This window comes from Gallus gallus, chromosome 5 (assembly GCF_016699485.2).
Source record: "Gallus gallus isolate bGalGal1 chromosome 5, bGalGal1.mat.broiler.GRCg7b, whole genome shotgun sequence".
Taxonomy (NCBI): domain Eukaryota; kingdom Metazoa; phylum Chordata; class Aves; order Galliformes; family Phasianidae; genus Gallus; species Gallus gallus.
Genome location: NC_052536.1, coordinates 57,925,320 through 57,937,679, shown reverse-complemented (window position 1 = coordinate 57,937,679; position 12,360 = coordinate 57,925,320). Strand labels below are relative to the sequence as shown.

The following is a 12,360-nucleotide window of genomic DNA, read 5'->3' as shown; positions in this document are numbered from 1 at the left end:
CTCCATGTCTTTGTTGTGCTGGGAGCCCCAGGCCTGGACTCAGTACTGCAGAGGGGGTCTCAAGAGGGCAGAGCAGAGGGGCACAATCCCCTTCCTGCCCTGCTGCCACCTCTCTTTTGATGCAGCCCAGGATGCAGTTGGCATTCCAGGCAGCAAGCGCACACTGCTGGCTCATTTCCAGCTTCTTGTCCACCAGAACCCCAAGTCCTTCTCCACAGAGCTGCTCTCAATGAGTTCTTTTCCCAGTCTGCAGACATATCTGGAATTGAAAGTTTCTCCAGAAGGTCCAAAACACGCAAATTGGATGCTTTGTCCTCTGCATGAAACCCCTTTTCCCGCCCCATGTTCTTTTATAGCAGCACACACCTGTTCTGTTACAAGAAACAATCAGAGAAATCCTCTGTCAGGCATTCTATCCTGGGGGCTTCCACCTCCAGGTTCCCCAGACTACATTCAGTGTGCTCAATTTTGGATCTAGTCCAAGAAAGAAACATTCTTTGGTGCTCTTCCTATTGGTGTGATTAGTTCATCTACCTTAGATGGGAATGTTTAGCTCTTGATCCCTCTATGGATTGTGAGCTGGAAGCTTTCCATATATCAGGCAGGGGGCTTTTTCAAACGTGATGTGCTCAGTTCTCATTGATGGTTGTGCGTGACAGAGGAGGAGCAGGTCCTAGGAGCTCCCCAAGTTCAGTCCTGACATTTTCTTTCCAGTAGATATCAGGAGTTGTTCAACATAGCAGAAATGAATTTAGTGTGTGTAGCTAATCCTTGATGGTTTCTTTGGTGATACTCTTTCTTCCCTCCCCAGAGGTAACGTGCTGATCAGAGAATTCCCTACTGATGCCTTGTTTGATGTGAACTCCATTGTTGCTAATGTTCTCTTGTAAGTACAGACGGACTGATCTCTGTGAAGTCATTTACTGCTCATTTTTACTTGTTGATAGAAAGTTCTGCATAAATAGAAACTCCACATATTCCTGAGGCTGCTTTCAGCCAAGCAGAAGGCTGCTTCTCGCTTTGGTCTGGTTTGACCCTGTTAAATCTGTGCCCTCCAGATGATGGCTCACCAGCACACATCTGGGCAGCTGTGTTTGCCTGTTAATCTTGCATCTGCAAGCAAGAAGCTGGAGTTTTACCTTTGTATTTTTTTCCAGTCATGGCTATGTAGCTGCCATTTTCTCCTAAAAGAAAACAGTTGTTAATGAGCTTTTTGGCTTCTCAGTGCTCTGCTATTTCATGAAGTTAAATATGTTGAAACACTGACGGATCTTCAGAACATAGAAAATGCGCTGAAAGGGAAATCGAACATGGTCTTCGCATACGTACCAGCTACTGGAACAGCAGGTATTAACCCTCAGCTTTTCACCTTTGTTCTCCTAGAGCCCTTTTTCTTAAGATGGAAGAGAGTTTTTGAAAGAATCTTGCAAATGGAGAATTGAAAGATTTAAAGGGGAGATCTGGAGTGAGGTGCAGCAGTGAATTAGTCGTGCTTTTCTCTTTGCAGAGCACAGAGCTGTGATGGAGGTGGCTTTTGTCTATGGAACTGTCCACCAGTTTGTCCTAACAACTGAGGCGACGCTGTTGAAAGATGCTGGGTATGTCCAAACACTGCTTGCTCTTCTCTCGGTTTCTCAGATTGTCATGTCAAATCTTGGGTTGGCATCCTTGTTGGCTCATGTGGGAGAAAAATCACTGTCATTAGAAGTGAACCTCTTAGCCTGAGTTTGAAGTGTCTAAATATTGCCAGACTTGTTACACATTAGGCTCACTGCTGGCTTCTTGCTGAGCTAGAGAGTAAGACAGATGATTTCCAGTGAAAGAGCAGCTTGGGTTACTGAAGAGTATTTAGATATCTTCTTTCCATCCAACTGGCAATGTTGACTACTCTCAATCTCCTTGAATGTCAATGAGCCTACATATGCATTTTGCATCTCAAGGTGAAAGAGCCTGCCTGGGATGATAGTAGAATAACAACTAAGGATGCACAGTCAGATCTCTTTTGCTTTTCCAACACCAGTTGCTGCTTGTTTATCTGGATTTGGACTAGCGAGGTCATTTGTGACTGCTCACTGAATGGGATTTTATAGAAGAGCCCACTATCTTCCTTCCTTAGTTAACTGGTCAAATCTCAGCCATGGACTCCCTGGAAATTTAATAAAAAACAAATCTGGCACAATGGGTGAAGTCGTACTGGAGTCACTGCAGGACAGGTGCGCCTTTCCTACTGAGACCTTCTTGATCCTCCCCCCATGCAGCTTGGATACACGAAAAGGCATGGGCTGGTAGCTCCCTGATTTTCATAGGGACTGATATAGCAGATATATATAGATGTTATAATCTTATGACACACTCAGCCCCAAATCTGCCTCGTTCTTTATTCAACGAGCCTGGCCAGATGAGAAGTGTAGGAACTGCTATGGTGATCCTGAGCAAAGCCCACTCAGCTGTCTTACCTCATGCCGTGGCCACTGATACTTACCAAGGGATATGAGGAAACAAACATGTTGCATGCAGCATCACGCCTTCTGGCAGTCAAAGGTTTCTGGACTTCTAGAGATGGAAGCTGAATGTGTATCATGATGTTAACAACAACCAGACTTTAAAAAAAAAAAAAAAACAATTTTATTACTAATCACAACTTCAAGTAATAGTGAGTTCTGTAGTTTAACTTCGTGAGATGGTGCTCCCTGGAGTGCTGTAGTTGAGACTTCCCATCTGATGGCTTCACTGGACCTGGTCAGCTCACACCATCCCTTCTGTAGCAGGAGCTGGGTTAGAAGGGTAGATCCTTTAATCCTGCTGGAGCAGATCTGGAGGAGGGCCACGAAGATACTCATGGGGCTGGAGCACCCCACCTATGAAGAAAGGCTGAAGGAGCTGAGGTCATTGAGCCTGAAGAAGAGAAGGCTCCAGGGAGACCTCATTGCAGCCTTCCAGTACTTAAAGGGAGCTTATAAATAGAAGACTGACTTTTTACACAGGCAGATGGTGACAGGACAAGTGGGAATGGTTTTAAACTAAAAAAGGGGAGATTTGAGTTAGATGTAAGGAGGAAATTCTTAGAGGGCGGTGAGGCCCTGGCACAGCTGCCCAGAGAACCCGTGGGTGCCACATCCCTGGAGGCATTCAAGGCCAGGATGGATGGGGCCCTGGGCAGCCTGATCTGGTGGGGAACAATCAGCCCAAGGCAGGGAGTGTCACTAGATGAACTTTAAGGTCCTTTCCAACCCAAATCATCCTGTGATTCTGTGATTCTGCAATCCTAATGTGAATTGCTGCTGGCATGATATACTGCAGTTGGGAAACTGGGAGGGAGAGAGGAAAGTGAGAATATCAGATAGGATGTTTTAGCAAAACATTTATACAACAGTTTGATTGTTTTCACATCCCATCCTTGCTGGATCATGATCAGGGATGGCGTTTTGTGGCAGCCACTAGATGGCATGGTTGTCATTTGGACAGGATGTGGCTTTATCCTTCCAAAAGCAGAGAGAACAGTCGTAAGGCTTTGGTGTCTTAATGCAGAACCTCACTCTTCCATAGGGAGATCTTAAAGCCCTTTACAAATAAAGGTGATCCCTATTGACGATGACGGTGGAATGAATGCAGAGGACATCCTAAAGCTGACCCACAGGCTAACCTCACTGCAGGTATTGGCACCAGAAACCACAAGCCAAGAAGCCATGTAGGGAACTTGATTTCACTGCTTCTTGTGGGATGGCCAAAACCAAAGCTGATCAAAAGGTGAAATATTCCTTATGCAGTATGGAAGATGTCATCAATGAGGTAAAAGACATGAGTAAACTTGTATTCCAGCTGTCCTTCTCCTGGCGGGGTCCTTACTGAAGTAGCATAGCTGGTCAGATTAGGAAAAAAGCTTTATTTTGTGTCCTTTTCAAGCTGAGACAACTGTTCTTGGATTGAGGTCATTTATCCTTGGTAAGCCTGAGTTCTCATTTGATAGTGAACACAATTCTGAGCAGTGCCTGGACACAAGTGTACCTGTTGGTAGCAGGGCTCTTGAAGTCCCATGAGCCAGTCATACCCTGAACTGGAGGATCATCTGCCTTGTAAAACATGGCAGCAAAACTCTTGTTTTGTCAGGGTGTTTTAAAACCATGTGGTGGATTACAAGCTCAGCGTGATCTTTGTTTTCTCTCTCACAGCAGCAACGATCCTGATGTATCATCTGCCCAGCTGTTGTTCTGCCATTGCCAGCAGGCCACAGACCTGGCACAGCCCTGCAGGAGGACACCCTTGGAGCACGATCTGACAGTGCTAAACATCCACAGGCACCTCAAACTCATGGGAGCTCCTCTTGTGGTATGGTGGGAAGGAGAAATGATGCACTCACTTGGGCTGGGCAGCATGAGGGCAGCTGGGGCACATGTAAGGATGAGGGAGGTGTGTGCAGAGGACAAGGCAGAGCATGAGAATCTGTCCCTTCTCCATTAAGTTAATGGTAAAGCTCCCAGATTCAGTTCAGGTGAAGAACAGGCCTGAGCCTGGATCTGAGCAACACTCCATTCCACTTCTAAGTTTGGTCCTCCTTTTCAGGAGTCCCAAGGCCTGTGTGTGCTCTTGTGGTAGTGCAAATATGAATGGAATTGTGCCCTGTTCAAAATGGGGCGGAGGTGTACCTTTGACTTTGCTGGGACTTCTGGATTCCCCTCAGGCGGCTCAGCACCTGGAGAAGGCAGACAGCAGTGTCTGTCATGGGGCAGTGAACTTCAGCAGGGCCCCAGTTCCCACTAGTGACAACTCTGCCCAGCAGAAAGAATGGGTAGATGAGCTGGGAAGGGCTTCCTTCAACTGGCCTCCTGTATGAGGCTTGCAAAGAGAAGGCAATTCATTAAGCAGCTCTGTGTTACAGTGAAGCAGCACGTCAAAGAAAGAAAGAGAAAGGATGCCAGCTCTTGTATTTGACAGACAGGGTTTTCAAACTGCCCCTGGGAATTGCTGCCAGACAAATAGTAATTAATGGAAATTTGATATCAGGAGTTGCTAGGTCACAAAGAACATGCATACTAATGCCCAGAGAAGATCATGAAAGGTTAGAACTCTTAAATCAAGGTTGTGTTGGTTCTACTTCAGTGGATGTTTTGGAATCAGAGCTGGAGGCTTTTTCTGGAGAGTATCCTTATTTCTGTGACTGCAGAGAACATGGTGGCTCAGGCTGTGCAGGAAATCAGCCTTCCAGGTTACCTGCTGGCCTTAGAAATTGCAGGCTATGAACCCTCTCCTAGGTTTAGTGAGGAAGTATTTCCCAGCTCTTAATGTCAATTTCCAACCATTTTTAAACTGATGACAATCTGGCGGTTGGTTTTTCCAGCAGTTTTCCTCAGGAAATGAGACTTCTTTGCTTTCCTTTCCAGTTACTTTTGAGCTCACTGACCAATTTCAGCAACAAATTCAAAGAAATTCTGTTGAAATCGACATCTGGGTGTAAAAGAGCTGAAATACATTCAAATGTGTGGAGATACATTGCAGTGTAACCATGCATCTTTTCCAGACTGAAGTTGCTGAAGACCCAGAGAAAGTTTCCACTGTTCACTTACAGCTTGGGCTACCACTTGTGTTTATCCTCAGCCAGAAAGAAACCTACGAGGCAGACAGGAGAACAGCAGAATTTTTGGCCTGGAAACTCCTGGGAAAAGCAGGAGTTGCCATTTTGTCCAGGTAATTGCTTTCCAATGTTTGAAGGATTCTCTTCTTTCTTTTTTTCCTGTGTTGTTTCTGAACTTGTTTGCTGCACAACAAGGACAGTGGGATCATAGTCAGAGGGCTTACTCTGATTTGTATGAGAAGCAGCAAAACTAAGTTATATCCTGTGAGAAGATGTCATATTTGAGGACTTCTCCAGAATCAAATAAGTTTGGTTTCAGACTGTCTGGAAGTGTAGAAATATTTGAGTCTATTGCTTATTTAGAAGTAGAAAAATAGACTAAGGGAAACTTCAGAAAGGAAACTTGGAATGCACAGACAAAAAGCTTGTATTTTGCCCTTATATTAAGGACAGAAGGAAATTCAGTAAAAGACAGAAACTGTGGGTGTTACTGTGTGAGTTCACGGGTACTGGGTTGGTTTTCTGCTCATTAAACAGTATCTCCTCAATTAGAGAGGGACACCAGAGTTAGGCAACGAGTTTGCTTGCCAAGGAGTGAGATACTTAGGGCTATGCTGCGAAGATCTGTTGGTTTCCTTTACCGCTGTTTCACAGGCTCAGAAGTGGCCTGCATACAGCAGATCCTGTCTTGTGTCCTCTCCACAGCCCGTGTTGGCTATGGCCTGCCCATAAGTAGGGCTGGGAGCCTCCATGTGCTTTTTGTGTTTGCAAATGTTCCCAGAGCATCTGGAGACATGCACACCTGCTGCATGGCTGGCCTGTAGCAGAGCTGTGCATGGAGAGTGTCAGGCTGCATATATGAGAAATGTGCAGCACATGAGAAGTCAGAAACTCACATTCCTGTGAGCAGATGCCCCCTCTTATTTCAGGTTTCAGAGAGGGATCCAGCAGCTTTGGGTTGGGACCGTGAGGTGGCATGTCTGCTCTGCGCCCATGCTGCTGGCAGCAGTGCAATGGAGGAAGGAGGAGGAAGGATGGGAAGAATGGGTGTGGGCTGTCTTCTGGCTTTCTGCCATTGTGGTATCTCCATGTGCAGAGGCACTTCTTGGCTGCATTTACATGCGAGCTAGAGTCTGCCATCTGAGCAGCTGCACTGGGATGTGATTACTGATGTATGAGCAAAGATGTGAATCACAGAAAGGCAGTTCAGAGCCCTCAGGAAATAGGCATGTTATGCAGCACATGTGGTGTGAGTCCCACCAGGTCACTTGGAACATATTTCTCCAACAGCTACTTAGTTCAGATGGACTGAGCTCCAGCATGTACTCTGGGGCCCAGAAGCATGGCTCTGTGGGGATGTGGTGCAGCAGAGGGAGGTGTGTGTTTGTCAGACAGGCAGGCTACAGAGCATGTAACCCTGCATATCATTACACCATCTAATGTTCACTTTGTATTTTGAAAGGGACGTTGTGGATTTGAACATTCTGCGGCGATCAAACATTGCTCTCAAAACACCGGATGAGGTTTGATGGATTTCTTTACTGTACAACTCTTATTTCCTATCTGGACATGCTGCTCTTGAGAGCGTATGAAAGTGTTGCTCACCTCTTGTTATTTGATGTCCTTCAAAGAAGATCAAGGGGATGTGTCTTTCCATAGCTGCATGCATGTATTTGGAACTGCCTGAGCTTGATGCTGCAGAGGAATTGTGCCTGCTTACAGGAGATAAATGGAGGTGTTTATTTTGGATTCTAATCAGAGAGTGATCTCTCTGTTGTACATTAAGTCAGTGCAAGATTGTGAACTACCTAAAGTAGTACTGCAAGTGTAAATTCCCATAAGATTTGGACTTCCAAAGGCCCTTGGCCCCTTAGGAAAGGAGTTCAAAAGATGGAAGAGAAAACGAGTATGAAACTAAGAGCCAAGAAAGCAAACAACCAAAGGTCTGTGCTGAACTGATGTAACCAAATGTCTCTGGTAGTGATCTGGGAAAAGGGCAGGGCCTAAATTAAAAGAGGCTGATCAAGATGAGCTAAACTCTGGAGGGGCCTGACCCAGCCTGTGAGGCAACAAATGTCAGGGAACAGACGTTGCCCCAAATTACTTGAACTGTCATACTTGTGATTGGAAAGGTACACGATCAGACCTGAATCTGAGTGTCCCCTGAGGGCTTCCCCTGACCTGCTGAGAGATGTGCGTGGTGTGTTTCTACTCTTAGAACCAATGGGAGGTGCCAGCAGTTTGCCATTTCTCTCTGTTCGTTATAAAATTCATTTTCTCTGAAGTGCCTCTTCCTGAGACAGTGCCAGAACTGGTTTTAAGCTGACACGGTCTCATTTCTGAGAAATAAATTTTGCTCTTTTCTTTCCATGGGTTGGCAGGCCGTTACACTTGGGAACATTCTTCTTTGTTGAGCTACGTGAGATAAAAGATCTTCTGTGCATTTCCCAGCCCATGATGTGCTTCTCTGACTAACCTGACCCACCTAGGCTAGGGACCAGGCAGCACAGTGGACCCTCTGCTTGTACCTCAGCTCCCTCATTCGCTGTTTGGCCTCTGGGTTTTTTCTCACAGGAGCTCTGTGTTAAGATGTTGGGAGGTGGAGCAGGTGTTCACTTTCACCACTCTAGCTACAGACAGAAAATCCCACATAGCTACAATTACTTCCTGAAAAGGAAATAGCAGTCTGGAATGAAAAAAAACTAATGTGCAGGTGAAACTGGGCCAAGGAAGCACATCCCTTGCTTGGCAGCTTTAGGAATCTGTTGACATACCCCAGAAATAAGAAGCTAGGTGGTGAGAGGGAACTGTAAACTCCCTCTCCATTGGAATTCCCCATTTTGCGTTTCATTTGCAGACAGGAGAGACACAGAGTGATGCTTTGTCCCTGTTTTCTTTAGGGAGTGCCAATCAAATACCTGGTCTTGGAAGACACTGAGGAAGTTATAACTCTGGTGGAGGATAAGAGCAAGGTTAAACAAATCCAGGAGAATGAGGATGAAGATGAGGAAGATGAGGATGAAAAAGAGAATGACGACCAAGGTGTGTAACTGGAAAGTGAAAAGCTGATCATCACCAGATAGGACATGCAGTTAGCAACTTCTAGAGACATGCAGATATACGTTAAGGAATTAGAGAATACTCTTGCAAATCCATGGCAAGCTATCTGTTTGAAGGGAAACTGTAAAGGAGACAGAGCTAGGCTGTCTTCAGCGTTGCCCACTGCCAGGACAAGAGATGATGGGCACAAACTGGAACACAAGAGGATCCATCAGGAAATGCTTTTTTACTGTGTGAGTGACAGAGCGTTGGCACAGATTGCCCAGAGAGGCTGTGGAATCTCCTCTTTGGAGATCTTCTAAAGCCAACCCAGCGTGGGCCTGGGCAGCCTACTCTGGGTCTCCCTGCTTGGGCAGGGGTTGGACCAGCTGGCCTCAAGGTCCCTGCCAGCCTCATTCTGTCACTATGATTATCACAGTCACATGATGACTGTACAGATTGGCTCTTTCTTGACAGGCATAATTTTTAGGGCAAACACCACAGAAATACTCAGCAGTTGTGATTGGAACAGTTGCAGAGATTCTGCATGAGGGAAGAGCTACTGATGTTTAGTTGGGTCCAGCTTCTGTCCTAGCTTCAGAAGAAGCATAAGAATTACTAGTCCCTTTGGGAAGGTTTGAGACGTGTTTTTGTAACAGCTGTTTCAGACTTGCTTTCCTCAAGGAGGAAACAGTGGCTCCTATAATGCTTTCTTGAATATATTTGTTTTCCATACGGAAGTTTTTGTTTTGCAGAAAAAGTGACACAGGAGCACAGAAGAGCAAATATCCAGCATGGTTAGCAATTGTGTTCAATTCTGAGGATACAGCTGGGCAGTGGTGTGAGGTCACATAGGAGCATTTTAATGAGCTTGTGTGTATATCAGTGAGATTGTCTCTGTTCCTTCCATTCCCTCAGTAAAGTGGTTACTTAATCTCTAACTGACAGTCACCATGTGTCTGCTGAGAGGTGGTGGCTTCCTAAAATGTTCCAATGAGGTTGCAGGCAGGGGACTGCATTTTCTTTTGTCCTGTGTGTTGATACGTTTCTCCATGCAGATGTGCAGGATGATCAAGTGGTGGAAGCAGTTTCCAGGGACAAGAAGAGAGAGCTGCCTCTGGATCAGATCCTTACTCTGACAGAAGAGACCTTTCACTCTGCCATGTTGGAAGCTGCCCAGACAGTGGTGCTGTTTTATGCCAGCTGTGAGTATGACAATGCTCATGCTGCTCACTACACTTTCCACAAGTGTGGTTATCCACACTTGTAGACAAGTGTAAATGATAAATATATGCTGCATCCTGTCCTATGGGCCCTCACCCAGTGTTAGCAGATTACATCAGTTCCTTTCATAGGCTGATATTCTTTGAAGATGGTATCTCTCACTATAAAGTACGTCAGTGTTTATAGGTTTGCCATCTTCCTTTTACAGGGACCAAATCATAGAATCATAGAATCACCAAGATTGGAAAAGACCTCTAAGATCATCCAGTCCAACCTACCACCAATATTTTCCACTAAACCATGTCCCTCAGTACAACATCTAAGTGTTTCTTGAACACCTCCAGGGATGGTGACTCCACCACCTCACTGGGCAGCCCATTCCAGCACCTTACCGTCTCTTGAGGAATTATTTCCTAACATTCAACCTGAATCTCCCCTGGTGCAACTTGAGGCCGTTCCCTCTCATCCTATCACTAGTTACATGGGAGAAGAGGCTGACCCCCACCTCACCACAGCCTCCCTTCAGGTAGTTGTGGAGAGCAATTAGGTCTCCCCTGAGCCTCCTCTTCTCTAGACTGAACAATTCCAGCTCCCCCAGCCATTCCTCATAAGGCCTGTGCTCCAGACCCCTCACCAGCTTTGTTGTCCGTCTCTGAACATGCTCCAGGGCCTCGATGTCCTTCTTGTAGTGCCCAAAACTAAACGCAGTACTCAAGGTGTAGCTTCACCAGTGCTGAGTACAGGGGGACGATCACTTCCCTGCTCCTACTGATGACACTATTTCTGATACAAGCCAGGATACCATTGGCCTTCTTGGCCACCTGGGCGTACTGCTGGCTCATGTTCAGCCCAGTGTTGACCAATACCCTCAGGTCTTGTTTCTTCTGCACAGGTTTCCGGCTACTCTGCCCCAAGCCTGCAGCATTGCCTGGGGTTGTGGCCAAAGTGCAGGACCTGGCACTTGGTCTTGTAGAACTTCATCCCATTGGCCTCAGCCCAGATATCCAGCCTGTCCAGATTGCTCTGTAGGGCCCTCCATCCCCCAAGCTTCTCCAGAAGAATGCTGTAGAAGACAGTGTTGAAGGCTTTGCTGAAGTCATGGTAGACCACATCAACAGTCTTTCCCTCATCCTCCAGGCAGGTCACTTGATCATAGAAGAGCAGGTTGGTCAGTCAGGACCTGCCTTTCATGAACTCATGCTGGCTAGGCCTTATCCCCTAGCTATCCTGCACGTTATGTGATCTTCAAGACAATTTGCTCCATAACCTTCCCTGGCACCGAAGTTAGACTAGCAGGCCTGTAGTTCCCCAGATCCCCCTTTACGACCCTTTCTGTAGATGAGGGTCACACTGGCAAGCCTCCAATCCGCCTGGACCCCTCCAGTTAACCAAGAATGCTGATAGATGATGGAAAGCGGCTTGGCTGTCACCTCCATCAGCTTTCTTAGCACCTTGGGTGGATCCCATCTGGCCCCATGGACTTGTGGCGGTCCAGGTGGAGTATTATGTCTGTAACTCTTTCCACCTGAATTGTGGAGAGTTTATTCTGCTCCCCATCAGGGATTTCAAGGTCAGGGGGTAAAGTACCCCAAGGATAACTGATCTGATTTTTAAAGACAGACATAAAGAAGGCATTGAGAACCTCAGCCTTTTCTTTATCCTCCAGTGGTCACATTCCCAGTGACCACTGGGAAGAGTAAAGGATGGAGATTCTCCTTAGCCTTCCTCTTACTGTTAATACATTTGTATAAAAGGTTTCTTGTTCTCTTTTACCCCAGAGGCCAAGTTGAGTTCAGACTGGGCTTTTGCTTCTCTAATTTTCTCCCCGCAAGACAAATGTGAGACAAGAAGAAAAATGAGAGTGACTTCATGAGATAGCCTAGGGAACTTAGTTGCTCTCTTCTGCAGAAACATAAAGTCCAATTTTCTTTATTTCTTTCAAAGTCTTTCAGAGCTTCAAGCACCACAGGATGCAGAAAATCTTAATGTAACATTGTCAGAGAACACAGTGGGGTTGGTTTATCACCTATATGTAACTCAGGGCTGCGTCTCTTCTGTGTTTCAGGGGAGGCAGTGTCCCTGGTGGTGCTACAGTCTTACACAGAGGTGGCTGATCACCTGAAAGGTAAGGTGCCACAGGTCTGAGTGCTTGTACAGCTGGTTTGCATTTGCCCTCACAGTACACACCAAAAACTGGGAAGATATTGGTGGTGTCTTGCTCACTCACCCAGAATATACTCATTTATAGTTCCCAAACTCTTAAGAAAGGCATTCCCATGTTAAATTGCTTAGGAAGAGAATTTGTTTCTGTAGCAATATTTGCAGTCCCTTTGTGCTTCTATAAAGTCATGGGACTGGCAGTGCAACCTTGTGCAGTCACCTGGTGCTGTTGGTGTAAACTGGTACACACCAGCTGCCCAGACAGCCCTTCAGCTGAGACTGTGATGTTCATGGGCACAGTCATTTCATCACCAGAAGCAGTGAGCAGCACAGGCTTGAAGGTAGAGGGTCCAGCAGCAGGCACTATA

At 46.2% G+C, this 12,360-nt stretch overlaps 1 protein-coding gene across 4 annotated transcripts in view; it reads left to right on the top strand.

Moving 5' to 3' along the window:
• TXNDC16 (thioredoxin domain containing 16) overlaps positions 1–12,360 on the top strand; it is a 43,620-nt gene that overhangs the window by 8,700 nt on the left and 22,560 nt on the right. For 3 of the 4 annotated variants that reach the window (XM_046942607.1, XM_040701830.2, XM_040701829.2), the window contains 9 exons: positions 812–886; positions 1,226–1,347; positions 1,508–1,598; positions 4,170–4,326; positions 5,516–5,682; positions 7,032–7,092; positions 8,470–8,611; positions 9,667–9,813; positions 11,898–11,957. In XM_046942607.1, coding sequence (XP_046798563.1) covers positions 812–886; positions 1,226–1,347; positions 1,508–1,598; positions 4,170–4,326; positions 5,516–5,682; positions 7,032–7,092; positions 8,470–8,611; positions 9,667–9,813; positions 11,898–11,957 — 1,022 coding nt within the window. The remainder of the gene's footprint in view (positions 1–811; positions 887–1,225; positions 1,348–1,507; positions 1,599–4,169; positions 4,327–5,515; positions 5,683–7,031; positions 7,093–8,469; positions 8,612–9,666; positions 9,814–11,897; positions 11,958–12,360) is intronic. The other variant, XM_046942608.1, reaches the window with a different exon arrangement.